This window comes from Chiloscyllium plagiosum, unplaced genomic scaffold (genome assembly GCF_037043375.1).
Source record: "Chiloscyllium plagiosum isolate Xiang-an unplaced genomic scaffold, Cpla_swu_hap1 HiC_scaffold_25, whole genome shotgun sequence".
Classification (NCBI taxonomy): Eukaryota; Metazoa; Chordata; class Chondrichthyes; order Orectolobiformes; family Hemiscylliidae; genus Chiloscyllium; species Chiloscyllium plagiosum.
In genome coordinates, this window is record NW_028270163.1 from 25,913,411 (window position 1) to 25,940,782 (window position 27,372).

The 27,372-nt window shown below is 39.6% G+C and overlaps 1 protein-coding gene across 1 annotated transcript in view; it reads right to left on the minus strand.

Annotated features, from left to right (window-relative positions):
• Positions 1-27,372, minus strand: part of usp43a (ubiquitin specific peptidase 43a) — a 471,198-nt gene that overhangs the window by 131,219 nt on the left and 312,607 nt on the right. Inside the window, exon 6 of the mRNA XM_043714590.2 lies at positions 25,874-26,021. Coding sequence (XP_043570525.2) covers positions 25,874-26,021 — 148 coding nt within the window. The remainder of the gene's footprint in view (positions 1-25,873; positions 26,022-27,372) is intronic.

Sequence of the window (27,372 nt, forward strand, 5' to 3'; positions counted from 1 at the left end):
CCACAAAAAGACACGACCCTCTCTCCCTCGTCGCCCTACATATGGAGGAAACAAACCACCAATTCGACTGGGACAACACATCTATCCTGGGACAGGCTAAGCAAAGACATGCCAGAGAATTCCTAGAGACCTGGAACTCCAACCACAGCACCATAAACAAACACATAGATCTAGATACCATCTATCAACCCCTCAGAAAACGAACAGGAAATGACATCACCACAAACACCAGGAACCCCATCCAGGACAAACATATAAATAGAAAGCAGGAGACAACAGCTTCGCTTCACTTGGAGGTTGCCACTGATGATGTTACCTAGCCAGGTAATGAAACGTCTGGATATCAAACCTACAGCTCAGTGAGCAAACCTACACCCTAAATATGGAACATGTTGCTTGAGAGGGTGGTGGAGGCAGGTATTTAAGAAGTGTCTGGATGAAGACTTAAAATATTAGGGCATAGTTGGCTATGGACCAAGTGCAAGTAAACAGGATTAATATCATTTGGCATTTGCTGGTTAGCAGAGACAAGGTGAGTTGAAGGGCCTGGTTCTATGCTGTATGACTCTATGCCCCAGTTTCTAATCAAATATCGAATCTGTCTACAAATACAAAACTATGTTTATACTCTGAAATACAAAAGAGTTTTAACTGTCAAGCCATCTTCTTTATTAAGAAAGGAACTGCTGACTATTTAACGACTATCCACTATTCAATTATTACAGTTTGTGAATAATTCTTACCATTTGAAAACCATGTTATTCAAATCATATTGATCATAGACTGTAAGTGAATAAAATCCACAGATAGGATTTGACCCTGTCTGTGCAAATCTGCACAACTTTCCTTTGATATTGCAAGGTGTATTAACTGAAATAATCCAAAACTACACTTGCACTCTGATAAAGCTGTTAATATAAAATGCATGTACGAATGGTCTGCCCATTATCCCCAAGAGTGCATTGATGTGCAGCTAGTCCTGGATCTCAGCTAATCTTTTAATCCTTTCAAAGGCTGTTCTTGTCCTTTCTGTGATGAAGCCACTTATTCTCATTTCCCTCACTTGCTTTCAGTTCAATTTCTAACTCCTCTGCTTTTCTAAATTCACTTCAGTGTTTTCATCCCATCAAGTGCAAAGCATGCATTGGAACTTTACATATCATGTAACTTGACATCATACCATCATTCTAAGCCGGCAATGGAAATGAAGTCCAGATATTTCCTCTGAGTAGTTCAGAGGAGAAAAATCACTGCCTTCCACACCAAGGTGATTCGAATCAGTCAGTTGCCAAGGAAAACAACAGTGCATGAACTGTTACCAGTCCGGTATCATCAAGTACATTAATTGGAGACTGAGGGAGATTTAGTTTGGATCAATTAAACTTCAAATGAATACAAATCAGCCAGTGAAAGCAAAACATTACAGAGATGTGTAGAAGCAACTCAGACTACAGATGTGTGAATGTTATTTGGGTAGAATATATATCCATCTGTTCATCTGTAAATGAGAAGGTCAAGCCATCAACTGGAGTCTATAATCCTTTTTAAATTTAAATTGGGCATCAGGTTTGATTGCAAACCTGACGTTCGTGCACCTGCTGGGTTTTGAAAACTGCCTTTTTTTAACCAGTCTGAAAGGTCTTTAAGTATGAACATGGGCAATCTCATCTCCTCTGTTCCCTACAAAGGCCAAATCCCACACTGGTGCAGCAATCTATGTGTCACTAACTCAGGCTCCTGCATGCAAGAGAGGTGAAAGAAGCAGCTTGGTAATGAAAAGGGCACTGGCCCAGATTTTGTGAGAGCAATGAGAGCAAAACTGTGTTTGATCTTATTACTCCTAAAACTTACAGCGTCTTCTGGATCTCACACTTGTTCAACTGAATATGGACATCTAGAAGTTATTGCCAATTACTGTGTCTGCTACCCCATAGGGCACACAGGGTGTTCAGACTCTGCAAGCTATAATAAAAAAACACTGAATTGATAAAAACTCAGTCTTTTATTAATATTAATCTCATTGTCGAACCCATTGAAGGGATCTTGTGGTGCAATGGTAGTGTTCTTACCTATGAGCCGGGGGCCTGGGTTCAAGTGCCACCTACCCTATTATAACACATGGATTAACCAGTTGACTAGAAATATCTAAATCCCCTTGAAACAATTGTGCTAGTTAAATGAATTGTTTTAAGGACTTATTGTTGACACCACTTCTGGCTGAAAAACTAATCTTTTATTTATGGAATATCAAATATTTCCATAATGATAGAATATCTCAGATATTTTTAAACTCTACTTTAAACTTATGATTTGCTGCTTCTACTTCAAGAAATTCAGCTTTATGTCATGTCCCAATCATTTATGTTACTCCGTGTCCTTCATGTCCAATCAAATTTTTCAAACGAAAGATCAATCGTACTGCGGATGCTGGAAATCAGAAACAAAAACAGGAAAAATCTCAGCAGGTCCTGCAACATTTGTGGACAGAAAGCAGAGTTAACCTTTTGGATCCAGTGGCCCTTGTTCAGAACTGATGGCAGCTGGTAAAATGATGGCATTTAATAGAAGATGGGGTGAGGGGAAAGTAAACAATAGGTGGAGATGGAGCCCAAAGAGACAGAAACACAGATGGACAGACAAAGTAATGGGTAAAGGTCAGCCTAGGAAAATAAACAGCTGTTACTGGGGACTATTGGTAGCTGACAATGGGTTGTGTGTGATAGCAGCCCATGTGATGACAACGCCTGATGTATGGGCATTGGGCTAAGGACATGCGAAAAGGTGTTCAAGCTCGAAGATTGTTGAACTCAATATTGAGTCTAGAAGTTTGCAGAGTTCCCAAGTGGAAACTGAGGTGCTGTCCTTCCAGCTTGCACTGAGCTTTGTTGGAACACTGCAGAAAGCCTGAGACAGAGATGCTGACCAGGGAACATGGTGGTGCATTAAAGTGGCAGGCAACTGAAAGCTCCGGGACCTTTTTGAGGAGAGAATGTCAGTGTTTTGCAAAGCAGTCATCCAGTCTGTGCTTTGTTTCCTCAAAGTACAGGAAATCACATTGTGAGCAGCGAATACAGTAGATTACGTTAGGTGAAGAGCAGTGAAAGTGCTGTTTCATCTGGAAGGTGTATTTGGGATCTTGGAAAGTGATGAAACTTTTCAAACAATGTATTTATTCCTGGTTTGATGACTCTGAGAATGCTCCGATATGATTGGTTGCTTACCCTCTTTAATGATTAGAGATTCCCTTTTATTGGTGCCAACTTCTAACAGAGGTCGGGAAAGGGCAGGGGGAAATTCACTTCACAGAGAGTGCTGGATCCTTGTGGAAGCTTGTTTTCAAGGTCACTGATAAGTGGTGTTGTTCTGCTGCTGGCTGTGATATTTGGCCATTATTTTATATAATGAAGATCACTATGCACATGCAACCCCAGTACATTCTCTTTTTTTAGCTCATTCAATCACAAAATATCAATAAAAGCTCAATATAAGGGATGCAAACAATCCAAATAAATTAGTTGCAGGACAGACCAACCCTTTCTATCTGGCAAAATTTAAGAACTATGTTTGCATTCATAGTTAAGTATTAGCACATTGCATTAACATTGTATTTTTAAAATGGTGGTTTCCATGATGTAATGGCTAGCACGTTGGACTCTGAATCCAGCAATGTGAATTCAAATCTCAATGGAATCTTATAAAGGTCTTTTGACGTATGTTCTTAAAGTATCCCTATTCTCTAGGCCAGACTTTCTGGATCAAGTTCGACCTGCCACACCTGGGAGGGTGTTATATCCAAACAGGAAGTTGAAAAAAATATTTAAGAGCTTTCCCAATCTTTGAATGATTATTTGCTGTAAATTCACAAGACACATAACATTTCAATGAGTGTTTCGCTTTTGTAATTCAACACAACAACAGCATGGAGGCGCCAAAGTGACTATTAAAAGCTAAAAAAGTGGAAACTGAAATAGAAGAAAGCCAAGAAGATGGGAAGGAACCTATCTGCATCCCATTATTAATTCTGTACCTCATATAATTAAATAACTCTGGAAAATTCAATCAATCATTCTCCAAAAATGGGGCAGTAATCTGTTGAGCTGCTGAATGTTGTCACGATGTTATTCCTCAAAAATAGCCACATCCTTTTCTTATCTTCCAATGGTGGATTATGAAAGCTAAAAACAATAGCACAAAAACTCACCATGCCAGATTTTCAGAGCTAGAATGGCATCTATTGACATTTTGAAACAGCCGAAAGAATCCGGATGTGGAAGTGCTGCCCCTATTTTGGCCAGTCCTATTTCGGGCATAGAGAAAAGGAAGCAAAGCAAAAATCACACAGGAGTGTGACTCTTAATGTGTACTTTGCATCGGTATTCACTGAGGAGAAGGGCATGGCTGATGTTGAGGTTAGGGATAGATCTTTGATTACTCTAGGTCAAGTCGGCAGGAGGGAGGAAATGTTGTGTATTCTAAAAGGCATTAAGGCGGAGAAGTCCCCAGGTCCAGATGGGATCTACCCCAGGTTACTGAGGGAGGCAAGACAGGAAATAGCTGGGACTTTAAGCGATATCTTTGCAGCATCCTTGAAAATGGGAGAGGTCCCAGAGGACTAGAGAATTGCTAACATTGTCCCCTCATTTAGGAAGGGTAGCAGGGACAATCCATGTAATTACAGATCTGTGAGCCTGATGTCAGTGATAGGGAAGCTACTGGAGAAGATACTAAGGGATAGGATATATATCATTTGGAAGAAAATGGGTTTATCAGTGATAGGCAGCATGGTTTTATGCAGGGAAGGTCATGTTTTACAAACCAAATAGAATTCTTTGAAGAGGTGACAAAATTAATTCATGAGGGAAGGGATGTAGATGTCATATACATGGACTTTAGTAAGATGTATGATAACGTTTCCCATGGCAGGCTGATGAAAACGGTGAAGTCGCATGTGGTCCAAAGTGTACTAGCTAGATGGATAGAGAACTGGTTGACAGGAGACAGAGAGTATTAGTGGAAGGGAGCTTCTCAAAATGGAGACCTGTGAACAGTGGTGTCCCACAGGGATTCGTGCTGAGACCACTGTTGTTTGTGATATACATAAATGATTTGGAGGAAGATGTAGGTTGCTTCATTAGCAAGTTTGCAGATGACACTAAGGTTGGTGGAGTAGCAGATAGTGAAGGGGCCTGTCAGAGAATACAGCAGAATATCGATAGATTGGAGAGTTGGGCAGAGAAATGGCAGATGGAGTTCAATCCAGACAAATGCAAGTGATGCATTTTAGAAGATGTAATTCCAGAGCAAACTATATAGTAAATGGAAAGGTCCTGGGGAAAATTGATGTACAGAGAGATCTGGGTATTTATGTCCATTGTTCCTTGAAGGTGGCAACACAGGTCAGTAGAGTGGTCAAGAAGGCATACGGCATGCTTTCCATCACCGGATGGGGTATAGAGTACAAGATTGGCAGGTCATGTTACAGTTGTACAAGACTTTGGTTCAGCCACATTTGGAATACTGCGTACAGTTCAGGTTGCCACATTACCAAAAGAATATGGATGCTTTGGAGACGATGCAGAGGAGGTTCACTAGGATGTTGCTTGGTATGGAGAGTGCTAGCTATGAGGAGAGGTTGGGTAGATTAGGATCATTTTCATTGGAAAGAAGGCAGTTGAGAGGGGACCTGATTGAGGCCTACAAAATCTTGAAAGGTATAGACAGGGTGGATAGCAAGAAACTTTTTCCCTGAGTGGAGGACTCAATTACTCGGGGCAATGAGTTCAAAGTGAGAGGGGAAATGTTTAGGGGAGATATACGGGGAAAGTTAGTTACAATGAGGGTGGTGGGTGCCTGGAATGTGTTGCCAGCGAGGTGGTAGGGGCAGTAATGATAGTATCATCTAAGATGTATCTAGACAGATACATAAATGGGCAGGGAGCAAAGGGATACAGATCTTTAGATAGAGGATATGGATTGGCGCAAGCTTGGAGGGCCTGTTCCTGTACCGTAATGTTATTTGTTCTTTAAGAGAAAATGCAACTCTGCAGAGACACGTGACGTTCATGTTCACTTTAAAGTGACTCAATTTGGCTTTTGGAAACTCTTAAACCTCAGCATGGAAGTCATGAATTAATGAGTAGAGCAAAGTTTCTTGAAGTATGGTTACACCTGGGTGAAAATCACACATTTTGAGGCTTTTTTTCACTGTGACAGATCTGAAAATCAGAAGTTTCCCAAAATTGATTAATTGCCTTGATGGCTGAGGTCCGGCCCTCCATAACTACTCAACGTCCTGAATGGAATGAAACCGAAAATCTGCGAAGATTTTTAGAATTCAATTTGGCTCCTACCATAATTTGGTAAACATGGACATTCAACATCCTTTAATAAACAGTTATTTAGCTGCTTTGAACCAAGCAGGTGGACAGTGCAAGTTCCTTGTCAGTTCAAGTGCCTTGGAGGGCCTGTTCACACAGGCACAAGTATTAAACCTTAATTTGTGGGAAAATGACTTTAAATACATCAGATACAATCATTAATGACCAGAGTTGACACCTGAAATAAAAAATGAGGCAATTCTCATTACCATCATTTTCATTAAGTATAACTTAATAGGAATTAATTAAATGCAAATTAACATAAATTCAGCAAACATACTCTAATCTAAATGAAGTCTGACCTATTCCTTCTCCATCCACTGCAGAATGATGATAACTGGAGTTTGATAGCAGCTGGTTCAGTTTAATGCTTGCATAACTAAAAGGTGAAAACCGAACAAATCAACACTGCAGGATTATAGGGATTTAGTTCCCAATAAATTTCCATGAAAAGTGCTGCCTGTGGATTCCCAATAAAGGGCGATCTTAACTCCAGTGAGAATAGGCTGGCTTACAGTTAAAACCGGCTGTGACTTCTTCTGTGATGGTGCGCATCAACCTTACAGTCTTCTCCATCAGTTCTTCGAAGTAGAAATCCCCTTCACAGCCGTGGCAGGACTCTTTGTCAAATAAACAGATCTTGTCCAATATTATCATTAAAAGTTGCTGTGATTAGCCTGCCAGATGCAGGCAATGAGAAGTGAATCATGGACAAGCACCAAATGGTTTTTTTCAAAAACAGCCCTGACCAGGAGATTGTCAAGAATAGTTTAGACCTTCATGTCTCAATTTCCTTTCAAACCCCGACTTCGAAGATCCTCCAGAGAGCAATGTGGAGTTAAAACCACCCGAACTTCATGACGCCATGACTGGATGAGGACAGAGGGGTGCACTCACTTTTCTTTCTAACTCACAACTCTGCCCAGCTGATGCCCATTCTCAAAATAAAAAGGGCATTGCAGAATAAAACAGACATTGAAGTCCTTTGCAATACAAGAAACTGAGAGATTAAGATACGACTTTTATACTATTTGCCTGCAGTGGTTTCATGCGAGGCTCCCATTGCAATTATGGAGAATGTGATTTCAATAGCACCCATAGAACCATAGGGCTGCTCCCTCATTAAAGAGACAGATGACTGGTGCTGGTTTAATCCAAAAGTCACCAGACCTCAGGTAAGGAGAGAGGTTGAGAAAGTGGGACCTTTACAGTAACCCCAACCACTATGGGAACTGAACCTGCACCACTGTCAATGTGCATGTCAAACTTGATGTGAAATACGTGTTTCATATCTCTCCCATCTCCAGTGGTTCCACACATAGATGACCTTGCTCATTTTTAATAGGCCATATTCTCTCCCTAGTTGCTCTTTTGCCCTTAATGTACCTGAAAATTCTCTTTGGATTCTCCTTAACCTTATCTGCCAAGGCTGTCTCATATTCCTGATTTCTCTCTTAAGAATGCCCCTATTTCCCTTCTACTCTTCAAGAGATTCACTTGATCCCAGTTGTTTTAACCGGACATATGTTTCCTTCTTTCTTTTAAAGAAAGAGTTTCAGATTGAGTATAGGAGTTGTGAGATCATGTTGCAACTATACAGGACATTGGTTAGGTCACTTTTGGAATACTGTGTTCACCTCTGGTCTCCCTGCTATAGAAAAGATGTTGGGAAACTTGAAAAGGTTCAGAAAAGATCTTGCCAGGGTTGGAAGGTTTGAGCTATAGGGACAGGCTGAATAGGCTAGGACTGTTTTCCCTGAAGTGTAGGAAGTTGAGGGGTGACCTTATAGAGATTTATAAAATCATGAAGGGTATAGATAGGGTAAATAGCCAATGTCTTTTTCCTGGAGTGGGGGAGTCCAAAACTAGAGGGCAATGGTTTAAGGTGAGAGGGGAAAGATTTAACAAGGGACCTAAGGGGCAACTTTTTCACAAACATATGGAACAAACTATCAGAGGAAGTGATGGAGGCTGGTACAATTACAACATTTAAAAGGATGGATAGATGAATAGAAATGGTTTAGAGGGATATCGGCCAAATGCTGGCAAATGGGACTAGATTAATTTAGGGTGTCTAGTTGGTGTGGACAAGTTGGACCAAAGGGACTGTTTCTGAGCTGTACATCTCAATGACTCCATACTGAAACCAGGCAGCAACAAACCTCGAGACTCTCACTAAACAAAACATGGAAAATGATAGATAGTATCTCGGTCGCCAGCCAGAGGCAGCAGGAAGCATTGGTGAGAGGAAGGCAGGTGGTGGGAACAGTCTGTATAATCAGTCTCCAAGAGAAACACTGATCATTTCCTTCAACATGGAAGGAATTGAAGCCAAAGAAGAAAAATAACTAATTGTTCCAAATCTACAACTGTGTACTGGAGGCAGGTTATGAATATTGATGCCCTGGAGCTGTCTGAAATAGTGCTGCTCCAAACAGAGGCCTGGGGCCTATAGTTTATGGTGACAGGTATCTTCTTTAAGCTATTATGGAATGGGTTTCCACTACTCCAGAAGGTTAAAGAAGAGATCTGAATAAATTCTTGGAGAAAAAAATTGTAAGTTGGCAACTGGAACTGACTGTATTGTTATTTTCTAAACAACAGAATACTTCAACTGACCACTACATAAGAACATATGAACTAGGAGCAGGAGTAGGCCATCTGGTCATTCAATCCTGCTCCACCATTCAATAAGATCATGGCTGGTCTTTTCATGGTTTCAGCTCCACTTACCAACCCTCTCTCCATAGCACTTAATTCCTTTACTGTTCAAAAATTATCTGTCTTAGCTTTGAAAACATTTACTGAAGAAGCCTCAGCTACTGCACTGGGCATGGAATTCCACAGATTAACAACCCTCTGGGTGAAAAAGTTCCTTCTGAATTCAGTCCTAAATCTGCTTCCCCCTAATTTTCAGGCTAAGCCTTCTTGTCCTCGTTTCACCCGCCAGTGGAAACATCCTCTCCATTTCTATCCTATCTATTCACTTCATAATATTATTTGCTTCGAGAAGACCCTCCTCATTCTTCTAAATTCCAATGAATATAATCCCAGTCTACTCAGTCTCTCCTCATACACAAAGCCCCTCAACTCCGGAATCAACCTAGTGAACCTCTTTGCAAGGTTTCTGAAGGTTTGTAGCTCAGGTTGAGGTTTAGGATGTAGGTTTGCTCGCTGAGCTGTAGGTTTGATATCCAGACGTTTCATTACCTAGCTAGGAAACATCATCAGTGGCAACCTCCAAGTGAAGCGAAGCTGTTGTCTCCTGCTTTCTATTTATATCTTTTTTTTAGTGAACCTCCTTTGCACTCTCTCTAGTGCCAGTACATTCTTTCTAAAGTAAGGAGACTAAAAACTGCATGTAGTACTCCAGGTGTGGCCTCACCAGCCCCTATATAGCTGTAACATAATCGCCCTGCTTTTAAACTCAATCCCTTGAGCAATCCATTTGCCTTAATTATCTGTTGCACCCGCAGATCAAACTTTTGTGATTCGTGCACAAGGGCATCCAGCTCCCCCTGCATCGCAACGTATTGCAATTTTTTTAACCATTCAAGTAATAGTCCTTTTTACTGTTACTCCTACCAAAGTGGATGACTTCACATATATTAACATTGTGAACCATCTGCAGACCTTTGCCTACTCAAACTATCTATGTTCCTTTGCAAAGTTTCACAGTCCTCTGCACACTTTGCTCTGCCACTCCTCTTAGTGTCGTCTGCCAAATTTGACACACTACGCATCATCCCCAACTGCAAACCATCTATGTAAATTCTGAATAATTGCAATCCCAACACTGATTCCTGAGGCACACAACTAGTCACTGATTGCCAGCCAGAATAGCACTCATTTATTCCCACTCTTTGCTTCCTGTTAGTTAACCAACCCTCTGTCTATACTGATACATTGACCGTAACGTATCTTTATCCTATTCAGCAGCCATTTGTGTGGCACCTTGTTGAATGCCTTTTGGAAATCTAGATACACCACATCCACTGGGTCCCCATTGTCCACCGTGCTCATGATGTCTTCACAGAATTCTAGTGGATTAGTTAAGCATGCCTTGCCCTTCATGATCTCATGCTGCTTCTGCCCAACGGGCCAATTTTTAACTAGATGCCTTGCTGTTTCTTCCTTGATAATAGATGCAACAATTTTCCCCACTACAAAAGTGAAGCTAACTGGTCGATAATCCCCCAATTTTTGTCTACCTCCTTTTTTAAACAATAGCGTCACATTTGTTGTTTTCCAATCTGCTGGAAACAATGTAACAGCAACAGTGTGGGTTTAATTCCCATCACTGGCTAAAGTTACTATGAAGAACTTTCCTTCTCAACCTCTCCCCTCGCCTGAGGTATGGTGGCCCTCAGGTTAAACCACCACCAGTGACCTCTCTCTCATGACAGAGCAGCTCTACGATCTGGTAGACGATGGTGATTTGGTTACTACTCTGACAACTCTATGAGGTGCATTGCAAAAACTAATTTACACCCAAATTACCTGTACAACAAATTTAAAATAATTAGCTGTCAAGGGCAGTAGAGTACCCTGTGGACATAAAGGATGCAAAGTAAATGCAAGTACCCTATTTCTTTTGTGTGTTATAGTATGCTTACATATTATTCATAAGATCAATGTGCCTTTGTTATCTGAGTAAATATATTGCCTTAGATAAGACGAATACACCATGGTGTAAAACTAATCATCTTGGACGTCCCAGCTTTTACCTGTGCAAAAGCTGCTCTCAAATCTGGAACTTCAGCAGCCTGAAAAACTGCTGTTGGGATTTCTTGCAGAAATACTGTCACAATCTCCTCTGCTCTGATCCACACTGGATCTCTGCCAAATTTCTCCATTTCTTTTTAAAACCTGCCTTTACAGTGGGTGTTATGAACAGAAAATCAACATATGCACAATGTCTTGCCAAAAACCTTCCAACAGATATTTTCACACCTTTCCACAGGCTTATCTAGAATTTAATCAATGTTATTTCAAACAAAGTATAATTACACATTATTTCAAATTATTGGCAAACATTTCCTTCAGCTACTCTGTGTTTGTCAGATCTGAAGACATTTTCAAGTTTTCCTCTGAACACTATCTCCTAACAAAGTTTTAGCATGTTCTTTTAATATTTTTGTATGATTTCTCTGCAATGACTGAACCCAGAAGATGTTCCTGGAATATCTGCAATGTTGCCAGCACATGGTAAGAAGAAATTTTCTTTGATGCCCCCTCCTTCATAATATAGTACCATCCATCAGCTCTGAGGCAGAGAGGAATTTCACCCTTTTGTACACTAAGACAAAGTAGACTTAAGTAGGCATCATTTGTAAGTTTTTTGAAGCCAAACACACATTTCAATATGTTGCTGATTAAAGGATTCTAAGGATATTTACTCTGTGCCTTGCCACTGACAGATAGCAGCGCACAGCTAGTAAGAAGCTGGCACAAGTACAGAAATAGATTAAAGATAGAAATGCCTCTCTACTATTGAACAACACTTTCACTTGGAAAAACATCCCCAAAAAGGCTATTTGATTTTCTTTGTCTTTCTTTTTCCTGAGCAAAGACTAGTTTTTAGCACAGTATTCATGCTGTACATCTCTATAACTCTATCCTAGCAGAACACAATGAAAACAGAATTTTATGGCTCAAATCTGTTTTCCTAAAACATGATTATGTTCAGCTTCCTTATTTGTTTGAAACTGTTTAGTATCTTTACAAAATACAATTTACAGACAGATTAATACTAAGAAAGCATTTTGAACCCACTTAGGGATTGAGTCAATGTTCATGGTTGATCAGTTAGACCAAACTTGAATCACAACACAAATCCCAATTCCTATGGCCCAATGAGTTTACAAAATAATTTAATGAGTTAAATACCACAATTTGAAAAATATATGTTGTACACTGAAGGCATGAAAACATGAAATAATTCAAGATGGGCTAAAAGTTGCAATCCAGAATCAAAATGTATGTATCTGTGAGCTTTATTTGGGCAGAATATGCAGCCAACGAATTTATCTTTTTGAAAGGACTGCTGTGTTGCTTCAATGTAAATTCTCATATTGTGCATTTGGTGTCAGTAATGACCTTGCCTGTCAGTGATGCTGCTTTTGAAATGGTTGCAGACCCTGCTGGGTAGATAGTGTTACTGCTTTGTCACCCCCACTGTGACAATATGTCAAGTTTGTACATTAAAATGTGGTATAGTAATTTAAGAGGGCAAAGTCAGTGTGTTTGATTCTTTAAGCTATGCAGGTTATTTTCACACATATTTGAGTTCTCTCTGCTCACGTCACAAATCTGAGGGCAGAATAGGTCAAGTGCACTAAAAGTCAACAGTTAGATTCTTGAAAACAGATAGTGAATGGAGCAATAGCAATATCCGTGTTCTCATAGCCATTCCTAAATGAACAATTAGAAGACAAAGATTAAAAAGACTGAAGAGATTGTTGGTCCTGGTTTCCATCTGACAAAAAGGATATGACAGCTTTCTAGTCAGTACAGTAAAAATGATTACGCTTGATACCTAAACTGGGAGGCTATCTTTATAAAAAAAATGAATGATCAGGCTGTCACACTTGCTCTTGAAAATAGAAAATGTGGTTGAAGAGTTACCATATGGGGGTCTCTAAAATCATGTAGGGGCTTGACAGGGAAAAATGTAGTGAAGAGGTTTCCTTTTCGGAGAGATTTCAAAACCCAGGTCGATATAGATATGGGGTTCTCAAGAAGTCTTTTCGATTCATAACATTAACTCTGTCTTTCTCCCCACAGATGCTGACAAACTCTGTCATGTGTTTGCAGCACAACCTGTTTTCATGTCATAAATATGATAATAGGAATTCACTTTATTCAGAGAATTAGGAGGTGGAATCCACCACCATTTGGAACAGAAATATAACATTGATGTGTTTCTGGGAGAAAATAAAATGTCAATAGGCTAAGCAGAATAAGGGTGAGTGGAGGCTTGTATTTAGTGAAAACACAGGTATAGACCCATTTAGATTTTTAAAATTATAAAACTGCGAAGAAAAGTCTAATTTCTTATTTAAATAAAGTGGACATTCCGCTGCAAGTGTGGAGGCTTTCATTGTTTTTCCTTTAGTTTGAGTACTTGTTTTTGTTTGACCTGTGAGTTGACATGAAGAGTTGAACATTGAAGAGCAGCTTGGCTTAAAGGACACAACATCAAGTTATAATCCAACAGGTTTACTTGGAAGTACTAGTTTTCAGAGCACTGCTCCTTCATCAGATAGCTACCTGTTTAAAGGAGACAAGAACAAAGACAGATGTTTGCTGTTGGGAACTGGCCTGGAAAATAACACAACTAACTAACTACTCAAATGACACTGTATACAAATTGGCAATGAGCTGTTGCTATGCTCTGGACTAGGAGTTGGTTGGATATTGAATTAGGCAGAGATGGGTGAGAGTGGTACTAAGTAGCTAACCACACAGAATGTTGATTGAAAAAGGTTTTAGCACGAGGAGGAATGACTTTTTGAAAACTTCTGGAGACTGCTGTTGTGTCTTACTCTCTCTATTTGTCTATCCAGTTGCCAAATCATTGAATGTTTTGAGATAAGATTCCCAGTCTATAATAAGCAAATATATTTCTAGGCATCTGCTGAAACTGTTTGTATTAACTTCAGTGATTTTAGAATTCAAGCAGATATATCATTCTACATGCCTGTGACAGCCCATTGTCCAAAGATTTCATGAAGGCTTGGTATCTAATGTCATGAATCAATGTCATTGGAAACTAGTTATTGAATTGGCATATTGTAATTATTTTGTTTTTTTTTTCATTTATCCCTTTGCTATGCGTGTGTGAGTGAATGGTAGTCAAAGAAGATTGGGCATTAGATTGTAAATATTGATTAGATTACCTTAGTTATCTTTGTTCTGCTTAAGTTATATTATTAACAATAAATTGTTAGTTGTAGTTTAAGTTATAAGCTATGGTGTCCAAGATCTGTTGTTCATGAAGTTTGGTTAGGAACAATTAAGCAATTTTGAGGGTCAATGAATGTCTTAATTTCCCAGTGTTGAGAATTTAGTGATAGGAGGTTGATTTGGCTTGGCTTGCTATTCTTGTATCATCACATAAGACCTTAACTCACTGTCATGTTATACAATCCCAATACAATGTTAAGGTTCTACCATCATTGCAATTTAGATTTCTTTCTCAAATCCTCCAAGAAAGTTCATCACAAAAAACAATAATTATAAGAACTCTTCCCTTATAAATTAAATTTTATCTTTGGACAAGAGCAGTACGGTGGCCGAGTGGTCAGCACTGCTGTGTTACTGCTCCAATGACCCAGGTTCAATTCCACCCTTGGGTTACTGTTGGTGTGGAGTCTGCACTTTCTCCCAGTATCTGCGTGGGTTTCCTCTGGGTACTCTGGTTTCCTCCCACAGTCCAAAGATGCGCAGGTTAGGTGGATTGGCCATGCTAAATTGCCCCATAGTGTCCAGGCTAGGTGGGATATGGAGGGTTACAGGGATTTGGTGCGATTCTCTTTGTAGGGTCAGTGCGGACTCGATGAGCCGAATGGCCTGCTTCCACACTGCAGGGATTCCATGATCTATATCACTGTGAAATAGCAAAATGGAGGGAGCGCAATATATTGATGATGTAAACCTGTCCATTCTGAAATGTGCACAACAATATAATGACAAATCTAATCATTCAGGCTAAAACTTGTTAAATGCATTTTGTACGATTTCTAATCACACTACAAGAAACATACACTACATAATCAGCAATAAGCTGCTAGATTCACAATGAACTTTGAACTGCCTCAAACATTATAAAGTATCATAAACATTTCCAGCCTTTTCATCATCTTTTTAAATGAGTCTTTGATGCAAGAAGCACATTGAATTGCTCCACAGGAATTGTGCTTCACCAAAGTCATGTGGAAACAAAGCGATGAAAAATACAGAAAGCCAGTAACCAGAAAATCAGCAGGTTTCTATTACATCGTAGATCACAAAGACATCTCACACTGAGCATGTAACTGAAAACAAAAAAGGGAGCAACTTGAAAACTGTTAATGCGAGTTAGTGGAATTTAGGTTAGGGAAGTAAGATATCTGATCTCTCATGGTCAGTGATGGATCAGAGTTCCAACTCACGGCAGTTTTATCATGGACACATGTTCCCTATTCAGAGAAAAATATGTTTGCATTGCCACATGGTTCATAGTCAGTATATACTTGTTCCTTTTCATCATCTTGCTGAGTGGAACAGTGTATTACTTCTATTGTCTAGAAATATTGCATTCTACCCTTGAAACTTGAGCAAGACATGATCTGAATTTCAGTTGGTGATGCCAAAAAGGTCCAGTGACCAGCTTCTCAGAGTATGGCAGCTCAGGCACTATCTCATTATAATACTTTAAAAAACTTTGCACCACTTGTTTGGATAACTAACTTTTAAACAAATTTGTGTATCTGAACAAACATTACTGGTTAGGGACAATTATAAACAAGAAGCACTAGACAGAGAGAGAGTGCAAATCAAATCTTCAAATGAGGCGTTTGTATTCTCCAGAAACTACATACTTCACAGGTCTATCGAACAAAGCTGTCCATCAAAGAGGGGATATTTCAAAACCCTTTCATTTTCTGAGTTACCAAACTAGAACTCCAATCATTAATTTAGTTCAGGAAAGGATTAAAAGAATTAGATTCATAGTATTGGAGCACAGTGCCAGTATTTGAAAAATCAAAATGTCAAATTGAAACAGATAAAATAACATTTCTTATCTCCTGAGAGGCATACTCAAAATTATTTGCTTTTAAAAAGCAATACCAGCAAATTTTCTTCACTGAGTTGCTGAGTATCCAGTGAAGTCTGCTTCAGATTACTTACAATTTGTCAGAGGTATTCATTTTAAATTGGGTTACTCTCAGTCTATTTGATAATACAATGAAAGCTATTAGGGTTCTCCACTGTCAATTTTGCCATTGGAAAGCTAACTTTATCAGATACCATCCAATAATTTTAATCAAAAACAATATAACGATAGTTTGTAAATGTTATGTCTACGTGATCCAATTTTTTTTTTGGTTCACACTCAATCAAAACACATGTAAAATGACAGTAGGAGTTGACTCTCTGGCCTAGTGAGCTGGCCTGGCTATTCAGTATGATCATGGACACTCTCCTATCTCAATGCCACTTTCCAATCTTTCCCTTTATGCCCTGGCACTGAGAGATGGAAAGTCAGTCTATTTCAGCCTAAAATATATTTACATGAGAGCATGTGAAGCTCTACGTCCACTAGGGTATAAAATTCCACAGGATTCCCAAATGTGAGTGAAGACATTTCACCTCATCTCAGTTTTTAATAATTGAACTCTCGTGCTAAGACTGTGCCCGCATCGCCAAGATCCCACAGTGAGGGGCTATAAGCTTCCAATCGCAGCAGTAATTGGTGTTATAATGTCTTATGGTCACGATGTTAAATTTCCTTTAAGGAACATGTTCACAATTGTACAATCATAGTATATAATCTCAGGAATACTCCATCTTAACTCTGATCACTTGATGCATGTCTGCAAATGTAATGTTTACATATAACAACTAATTGAATGGAGCATCTGTTGGATTTTTCAACACCATGATGTTTCTTATGTGAAATAATGTAAGCATTGCCACATTAGGTAAAATACCATGCTGAAGACTAACCCATATCACGGTGGCAATTGTATTATTATAATCCCAGCTGATGGACAAGTCATATCTCAGAGTGACATCCGACTTGACAGACACAAGTTATATTTCCGTCATTTGTTTACTTGTAGTTGGTCAATTACTGAACATATTTATATGAGGTTGGCAATGTAGTTTCAACAAAAGAACATACATTCATAGTCGAAGAAAATAAAACAAAGCAAAATACACAAATAAATATTATATATATTAACTTGAAAAGAATTTATCACAAACAGCAACAGAATTAGCAGTTTACCCAGCAATATGCTCTACTGACACAACCCAGTGAAGTATCAGTCATATTTTCACACTTTAATTTCTTAAACAACTGCCGACATTGTAAATATTTTCTTTTGGCCACTTTCCGTAAATTCACCAGATGTCAGAGACATGCAATCTCTAGCTAACTCACTGACTTTGCTCACTGAACTCGAAATAAACATTCCGAAGCTTTTAACAGTTACTTTGTACACTTTTAGGCTACACTACAGTACATCTGTAGGTATGGATTTTTTTTTTTTCTGAACTGAATCTGCTTCTGACCCTGCCACCCTTATTTCTGGGTCATATAAGCTCAACTTAATAAACACTGCAGTAATGATCTCATTAGGTAGTTTGTCTCGTCATTTAGCTTAAGCCATATGGCTTCTTAGAAATGCTGTTTTTGACCATTGCTGAAGAAAACCATCACCCTTACAAAACTGAAATCTAAAACAAACCAGTTTCCTTTCAAACTTAAGTTCCCAAACTTCATCACAGCATCACTTTAAATGGGATTTCTTTACCTTCTCCCTATAGCATTGTGAGCACATAATACAGTGGGTTGACAAAATTGATGTTAGATCACAGTTCCGTCTTTGTGGAACCTAATAACTGAGTCGAAGAACTTTCCAGTGCACTCAGGCAATCTTTATTTTATTTTTCAAGTACAAATTTTGCTTCAAAAATATTTCTTTACAATACTTGGTTATTAATACTGCTGAGAATGTATCTGTCACTAAAATATTTTTCACCATTCTTCACCTGAGAGTAATCTGATCTTGAGTTACTGAAAAATACCTTTTTAAAAAAGCATACAGTATAATTTGCAAGTTGTATTACAATATTCATTTTATTTACCTTTGAAATTTACTATGAAAGTAAAAGCTTTCAAAACATGTCTAGTATAGTCTTGCGCTTTAAACAAATCAGCATAATTTTTGAACCATTCTGAAATGCCTGAAAACAAAGATAATTGATGGAATTTGAATTCCTTATCGCGAACACTTAGCTGAGAACATAAGCCTTCAGAAAATCAGGCAGATAAAATAAAAGTGATTAGAATTTTAAATATCAGCTCTCAAAATATGTTCTGAACTACCGGTGTGCTGTTTTGTTCCACAATGGAGTTTTGCTAGTACTTAACAGCCACACATTTTTTTTCTTTGAACTATGCCTCAGAGTGAAATAAACAAGAGTATTTCAAGTTTGAAAGTAGTACACAGATTCATCGATCATCTACAAAGGTTTATTGATTTGGCACAACAGTTACTCCATTCACTCTCTCCCATCAACCTGTAATTCTACTAAATTCTAAGGGTAGGATTTTCTAAAAGTGCTCAATGCACAGTTACCATTTTTATCAGAAACAACATCAAATGAAGTTTGCATATTGTCTAGAACTTAGAGGATCACTGAATAGTTACAGCATAGAAGTGGTTTGATGTCGAGATTGAATGTAATACGTCTGTTGAGGCTACAGTATGACATTTAACATGCTACTTGTCTGACCATTCCACCAATTTGTTTCTGTCCATTTGAAGTTTTATATTATTGTACTCACAGCTCACAATACTTTCAACACAAGAACACAAGAAGTGAAGGGACAGTAAGTCATCCAGCCCTTCGGGCCTGTTTCACTATCCAGTAGGTCATGGCTGATCTAATGCTGCCATAGATCCACTTTTCCACTTGTACTCTATGACCCTTGAGTCCTTTGTGGATCTGTTTTACCCAGCCTTGAATATTTTAATGAGCCACATACCATAGAGTCATAGAGATGTACAACATGGAAACAGACCCTTCGGTCCAACCCGTCCATGCCGACCAGATATCCCAACTCAATCTAGTCCCACCTGCCAGCACCTGGCCCATATCCCTCCAAACCCTTCCTATTCATATACCCATCCAAATGCCTCTTAAATGTTCCAATTGTACCAGCCTCCACCACATCCTCTGGCAGCTCATTCCATACACGTACCACCCTCTGCGTGAAAAATCTTTCTCCTCCCACCCTAAACCTATGCCCTCTAGTTCTGCACTCCCTGATCCCAGGGAAAAGATTTTGTCCATTTATCCTATCCGTGCCCCTCATAACTTTGTAAACCTCTATAAGGTCACCCCTCAGCCTCCGACGCTCCAGGGAAAACAGCCCCAGCCTGTTCAGCCTCTCCCTGTAGCTCAGATCCTCCAATCCTGGCAACATCCTTGTAAATCTTTTCTGAACCCTTTCAAGTTTCACAACATCTTTCCGATAGGAAGGAGACCAGAATTGCATGCAACATTCCAACAGTGGCCTAATCAATGTCCTGTACAGCCGCAACATGACCTTCCAACTTCTGTCCTCAATACTCTGTCCAATAAAGGAAAGCACACCAAACGCCTTCTTCACTATCCTATCTACCTGCGACTCCACTTTCAAGGAGCTATGAACCTGCACTCCAAGGTCTCTTTGTTCAGCAACACTCCCTAGGACCTTACCATTAAGTGTATAAGTCCTGCTAAGATTTGCTTTCCCAAAATGCAGCACCTCGCATTTATTTAAATTAAACTCCATCTGCCTCTTCTCAGCCCATTGGCCCATCTGGTCCAGATCCTGTTTTAATTTGAGGTAACCCTCTTCACTGTCCACTACACCTCCAATTTTGGGGTCATCTACAAACTTACTAAATGTACCTCTTATGCTCACATCCAAATCATTTATGTAAATAACAAAAAGTAGAGGGCCCAGCACCGATCCTTGTGGCACTCCACTGGTCACAGGCCTCCAGTCTGAAAAACAACCCTCCACCACCACCCTCTGTCTTCTGCCTTTGAGCCAATTCTGTATCCAAATAGCTAGTTCTCCCTGTATTCTGAGAGATCTAACCTTGCTAATCAGTCTCCCATGGGGACCCCTGTCGAACGCCTTACTGAAGTCCATATAGATCAGATCTATCGCTCTGCCCTCATCAATCTTCTTTGTTACTTCTTCAAATATCTCAATCAAATTTGTGAGACATGATTTTCCACGCACAAAGCCGTGTTGACTATTGCTAACCAGTCCTTGCCTTTCCAAATACATGTACATCCTGTCCCTCAGGATTTCCTCCAACAACTTGCCCACTACTGACATCAGTCTCACTGGTCTATAGTTCCCTGGCTTGTCCTTACCACCTTTCTTAAACAGTGGCACCATGTTAGCCAATCTCCAGTCTTCCGGCACCTCACCTGTGACTATCAATGATACAAATATCTCAGCAAGAGGCCCAGCAATCACTTCTCTAGCTTCCCACAGAGTTCAAGGGTACACCTGATCAGGCACTGGGGATTTATCCACCTTCATGCGTTTCAAGACATCCAGCACTTCCTCCTCTGTAATATGGACATTTTGCAAGATGTCACCATCTATTTCACTACTTTCTATATCTTCCATGTCCTTTTCCACTGCTCACTGGGAGATGAAAGTCATAATGTGAAGAGAAGAAAGTCTTAAATGAGAGACCCCACATTTTGAAACTGTGGCCCCCTGGTTCTAGATCTCCTGACAAGAGCAAATATGTATTCAACATCTACCCTCTCAAATTACTCCAATTGTTACAGGTTTAAATTAGATCACATGTCTTTCTTCTGATCCAATCTGTATAGGCAAAACATGCTTAACCTTTCCTCACAAGACATCTCTGTCATCCAAGCAAACAACCCAATGTATTTCCTCCGAACTGTCTGCAGTGCTGTAATGATCCTCCATGCTAAGGTAATCAAGGATGGACATGGCATTCTCGGTGTGATTCATTAATGTCCTGTGCAGCTGTAGCAAGTATTCCATACTGTTACACTCCATTCTCTTGCAGTCAAGGCCAACCATTTCATTTGCGTTCTTAATTACTTACAGTGATGGCATGGGACATTTTATGCTTCATGTACTAAGACACTCAGCTCCCTCTGTACTGCAGATTTTTGAATTCTCTATCCATTCACCTATTTGGCTTTTCTATTCTTTCTGTCAGTGAACAAGCTCATATTTTTCCATATTATTGTCCCACCAATTAACAGTTGTATCCTCCACCTCATGTCTGCCATAAGCACCCTTTCTTCTTCATCTTAATTTTCATCTTTTCTGTCTTTCAGAAGCTCCGCATTTTTTTAATGATCTTTCCCATTGTGAAAATGTACTTTGACAGATACTAAACTCTCCTTTAAACGTAGCCCATTTTTAAGCTTCAACCTTTCTGCCAAACGTTGATTTGAATTCATGAGGATCAGAACGAGCCTTATCCAATCCTTCCTTCTAAAGTGCTCACTTACTTCTGCATGGCACCGGTGAAGTATGCAATGCCTGGGCTCATGTCCCTGCAGCTTGTCCACTCAGTTCGTTTTTGCTTTCTTTCCTTCTTTTCTCTTTATCTTACTGACATTTGAGGGAGAGGAAAGTGGCTTTGTTAGGGTTTGGAGCCTGGTGGCAGCTGGTGAGCCCAGAGAAGGACTCTGGCGGATAGCGGCAAGGCGGCTAGTAAGACCAGACTGGGACACAGCAGCGGTGTCGAGGATGTGGCTAGTAGAGAGACAAGCACTGGCATCAGCTGCTAGCCCAGCAGAGGGGGACGCCAGCAAGGTAGGCCCCCAGCAGCAAAAGCTTGAGGAACGGTGACTTCGAAATTAGTTGGGTTGGTGGCAGTAGAAGGGTTATGGACTCTCTTCAAACTATACCGTTTTAAAAATTATTCTTATACTATACAAATTGGCGCCAGAATCCCGGCAAGCTTTTCACTGTATTTTACTGTAAAATACACATGACAATAAAATAATCTTTCATCAAAATATCATCATTCATTTATCGTCCATGATGGCCCTAGCAGTAAGATTTGTGAGAAAGTTTATTCCAGTCTCACGTGTTCTGTACCACTGCATCATTAATTTTTCAAGTTAGGATTCACTCAAGATTAACCCAATGTATTCTGAAACAAGGTGCTCTGGCCAAATGAGCTTAAACAAATTGATGAATTAGCAACATAATGAGATTATTATTGCAGGCAAAGGTAGGCCCTTCTCATATCTGAAACATTTAAGATCAGAAAAAGAGCAGTTCATTCAGCATGTTCAGAATGCTCTACTTATGATCTGTATCTCGATTGCACTTCATATTTTGCCCACGTTCATGATGATTTACGTAGTTAAACATTAAACAGGTTGAAATACAAATTTAAACACAAGAACACATACCAATAAGAAACATTTCCAAATTCTTCTATTGTGAAAACAATCTCACTTTCAAATGAATCCTTTATGTTAGCCTTACTGGATCCCAATCTTCAACAACAAATCTGAACTGAAGGAAATATGCCCTTGAAAAATTACTTGCGTCTAAAAGTCATGGTTGGATATCAATGGATGAATATATAATGTGTTATTTTGACATTCTCAAGCCAGGTATTTTGTTGGAAGACATTAAGCCATCACGAATAAAAACATACATGTAAAATCAGTAGGCAGTAGAATATCATATAGCACAATGCAGGAGATTTTCAGACATTCTATTTGTTGAGAACAGAAGAGTAGAACTCCAAAAACAGACCAACAAATGCCCCACTCTTGCAGATGGAATGAATGTCCCTATCTTCTCCAGAATTTCCTACAGGGTGCCTAATGATATCCATATACTTTTATTTTTAATTCATTCATAGGAGGTGGGAGTTGCAGGCTGAGAGAGCATTTATTACCCATCCCCAGTTGCCTTTGAGAAGGTGGAGGTGAGCTGCCTTCTTGAACCACTGCAGTCCATTTGCCCACATGCAGACCCCAATTAGTTGTCTGTCCATTCCAGGCAGCACCAGCAGTTCTGTGCATACATTGTTCAGTATTGGCTGAGTGGGAGACCTGTGAATCCTGGAGGAAGCAGTGTCCCTGTATCATCTATAAAAACAGAGCAGTTACCTCAGGGAGCCAAAGCAGGAGGAAGTGCTTCAATGTTTGCTTCAGCTTTGACAGAAGTGGGAAACAATGAGATGTCTACCTTATTTTTGACAACCTCAAGTATTTTTTTTTCCACGCCAGTGTGAGGAATGTAGAATCAACATCATCAGTTTGCTTCTTGATAAAAAAAGACATGAAGTCTTGCACTCACCAGGACTCCAACAGTGCAAGACCAAAAGCAGCATGTCTGCTTTTAGCAGTGTCTGAATTCTGTACTACCAATTCATTATTTATCTAAATGCTTCATAATTTTAAAGAAAGAAAATTCTAATAGCTGAAGGGCTAATAAGAGGAGTTGTGATGAAGTGGTAATGTCACTGGACTAGACATCCAGAACCCAGGATAATAGGATCATGGTTTCAAATCACATCATGGCTGATGGTGAAATGTGAAATTACAAGCTCGGCTAATGGTGACCAAGTAATCACTGTTGTAAATACCCACATTGCTCACTTAATGTCCTTCAGGGAAGAAAACAGGTCACCCTACTTGTGATGCCAGGTCCACAGCAATATGTTGACATTTGACTACTCTCTGAGCAATTACGACAGGCAGTAAATGCTGGCACAGCCAGTGATGCTCACCTCCCATGAGCGAAGACAGAAAAGCAGCTCATTTAAAATGATTCATTCATTCCAGGAGCGAAAAGAGTAAGAACATTTTTATGCAACATGCACTTAACACTTCAAAGGGTGATGGACACACATTCAATAGCAACTTTCAAGAGGGAAATCAACAAGTACTGAAGGAGGAATAAATTGAATGGATATAGGAAAACTGCATGAGAGTGAAACAAACTCTTCAAAAGATTGCTCTTTAATGGGTTGAATGGCCTTCTTCCGTACTGAACAATTCTTCGAAAAAGTTGAAGTTCCTTTTTTGCCAGGAAACTAGAAACAACTTTTAATGAAAAGCAGGAGAGCATACTAATGAGAGCAAGAGAAGATCATCTGGTCTGCTGGGCCTGTTCTGCAACTAAATAGGAATTTGAACAATTGTGGACTTCCAACTCCACTTTCCTGTTGGCTCTTCTTATCCCCCATTTCTCTGACAGAGCAATATACTGTCTGTCCCAGCTTTAAATGTTTTCACCAATGGAGTTTCCACAACCACCTTGGCTGTAAATTCCAAAGATTCAGAACATTCTGAATGATTTCATTCCTGCCCTTTCAAGTCCTAAATGACCAGCCCTTTATCCTGGGGTTGCGTCCTCTTGTTTTAGATTCCCCGACCAAATCACATGGCTCCCAATTGCTACCTGAAAGTCTATTTATATCATTACCCAGAAGACCATCCCAGACTTCATCCTTCTGACTGCATGACCCTAAATACTCAACAAGAAACACTGAATAAAGTGGAACCTCAAATGCAAATAACATGCCATTAATGAACTTTGAATGTAGACACCTTTGCAATGTGGGACTTTTCATTTAGTTTGTTTTACCCAACTGATGAAGGATTGGAAAGGTCTAAACAGAGTGACTGGTAAATTGCAGAATCAGCAGGCATCAATGTTGCAAGTGCACACGCTGAATTACAAATAAAGCCTTGAAGTTAATGCCAGTTCTTTTCAGCGTGCAGCACAGAATTATGAATGCAAAACACAACAAATTGACAAAAGTGGTAATTTAACAAGCAAATGCAAATGAGAAATCCCACAATTTTCTCACACATCCCAGGGTTGAGGGAGGCTTTATTTGGAAATTTGGTTGAATCACATCTGGGTTAAGCTACAACTAAACACATTTATTAATAAAATGGCCTAAAAGAGAAAATGAAGACCTGAAAATATTACAACTGGTATTTGTACCAAGGAGGTCGACATAGCAATTTACCACATAGAATGGGTCTCTTCAGTGGATTCAATTAAACCAATCATGTGCATTATCCACCTAATGCCCATTTGCAACAAACATTTGGGTGTAAAGGACAATGGCTTATTGAGGCTAAGAGTATATAAAGTGCCAGCTCTGAACCTGGGCTTTATAGTCAACTGTTCTGAACACTTGATGCCAATTCATGCTGATGCCAAGTGCAGTCACTAGCAACACAGCACAGTAGTAATAGAAAATAGCAATCATGCATTGAGTAAAGATCAACTTGACCCAAACTACTGTGTGCATGCAGATTATGAAACATCACGGGACTGATACGCCACTTAAAACATGCATTCCTTCTAACTTTCTTACTCAGAAGACAATGGTGGTCATGTATATGGAAATTTGTGAAAGTGGGAAAAGTTTTATTGGTGTGTCATATTTCAAGTGCAAGTTTGGCCAAACAGAATGAAGCATGTTAAACAGTGCACCATTCAAGAGACAGATTTGTGATTAACCACAGCACTGCCAAATTTTGTTTTCACTCTGATGAGCAAAACAGGTAAAAAGGTCAACCTACATAAACTGTTGATTAAATCCTTAGTCACTTTTTTATTTCATAATGTGTGTGAGAGATTATGCCCTACTTTTACCATGACACACTAAACATAAATAAAATAGAACCTAGAAGAGCATCCTGTGTTCAGTAAATCTGATTACAGCACACACCTGACTGTCGAGTTGTACCACCACAGTTGTCTCGGACAAATGGAGCCTGAAACGCATAAACACAGTCACCTTCACCAATTACATTCAAGTCTTCCTCATCAGAGAAGGAACGTTCAAATCCATTTGTGTAAAGCTCCGTCAAAATGATCTAGAAAGATAATAAAGATCATTCAATATGGTTTGAAGAGCATTTTTTAAAGCAGTAAATGTCTTCCTTGAATTTGTTGGGGAAGGGTGACATCATTTATAATGTGCTAGTTTCTGAACATTTGGCATCAATGATAATGTTCTGATTGGTCACCTAGAGTGCGAGAGTGGCAAGTTAATAAAGAAATGGCAGATGCAATGAATAAGTAGTTTTCTTCTGTCTTCACAATAGAGGATATGAGAATAATTACAGTTCTGTCTATAATTTAGGAGGTTAAAAAGAAGAGGAGGCATTTGGTGAAATTATAATCACCAAGAAAGCACCGAGCTAACTAGTGAAGTTACAGGCTGATAAATCTCTGGGTCCTGACAGACCTATTCCTAGGGGTTTAAGATGCATCTGTGTTAATTTCACTAAATTTGTTAGATTCTAGAACGATTCCATTGAACTGAAAAGTAACAAATAATACCCCTTTATTCAAGAAGGGAGGGAGACAGTATACAAGAAACTATAGGCTAGTTAGCCTGACACCTGTTGTGGCCCTAGAATTGACCATTGAGATTATTGAGATTAGAACTGGACACTTGGAAAAACTCAAGGTAATGGGGAGGAATCAGCATGGTTTTTTTGAAAGGAAAATCATGTTTAAATATTTTTTTTTGGAATTCTTTGAAGCAGCAACATGCTCTGTGAATAAATGCTGAAGTACTATACTTGGCAGCCCACAAGCCATTTGACAGGGTTCCACAAAAAGGTTAATTTGCAAAGTGAAAGCTCAAGGTACACATGGTAACTTGCCAGCATGGATAGAGGATTAGCTGGCTGGCTGGCAGGAAACAGAGAGGATATATAAATGAATATTTTTCAGATTGGCAGAATGTGGAAAGTGGGAACCCATTTGGGTCTGTGCCGATTCCTCAACCTTTTACAAATTATATCAATAACCTAGGACGGTATGGTAGCTCAGTGATTAGCATTGTTGCTTTACCACACCAGACACCTCAGCTCGATTCCACCCTCGGACAACCGTCTGTGTGGAATTTGCACTTTCTCCCTGTGTCTCTGTGGGTTTCCTCCCACAGCCCAAAGACCATAAATCATAGGAGCAGAAATGAGGCTACGCATCCCATAGAGTCTGCTCTGCCATTCAATCACACCTGATTAGATTAGATTAGATTAGATTAGATTACTTTACAGTGTGGAAACAGGCCCTTCGGCCCAACAAGTCCACACCGACCCGCCGAAGCGTAACCCACCCATACCCCTACATTTACCCCTTACCTAACACTACGGGCAATTTAGCATGGCCAATTCACCTGACCTGCACATCTTTGGACTGTGGGAGGAAACC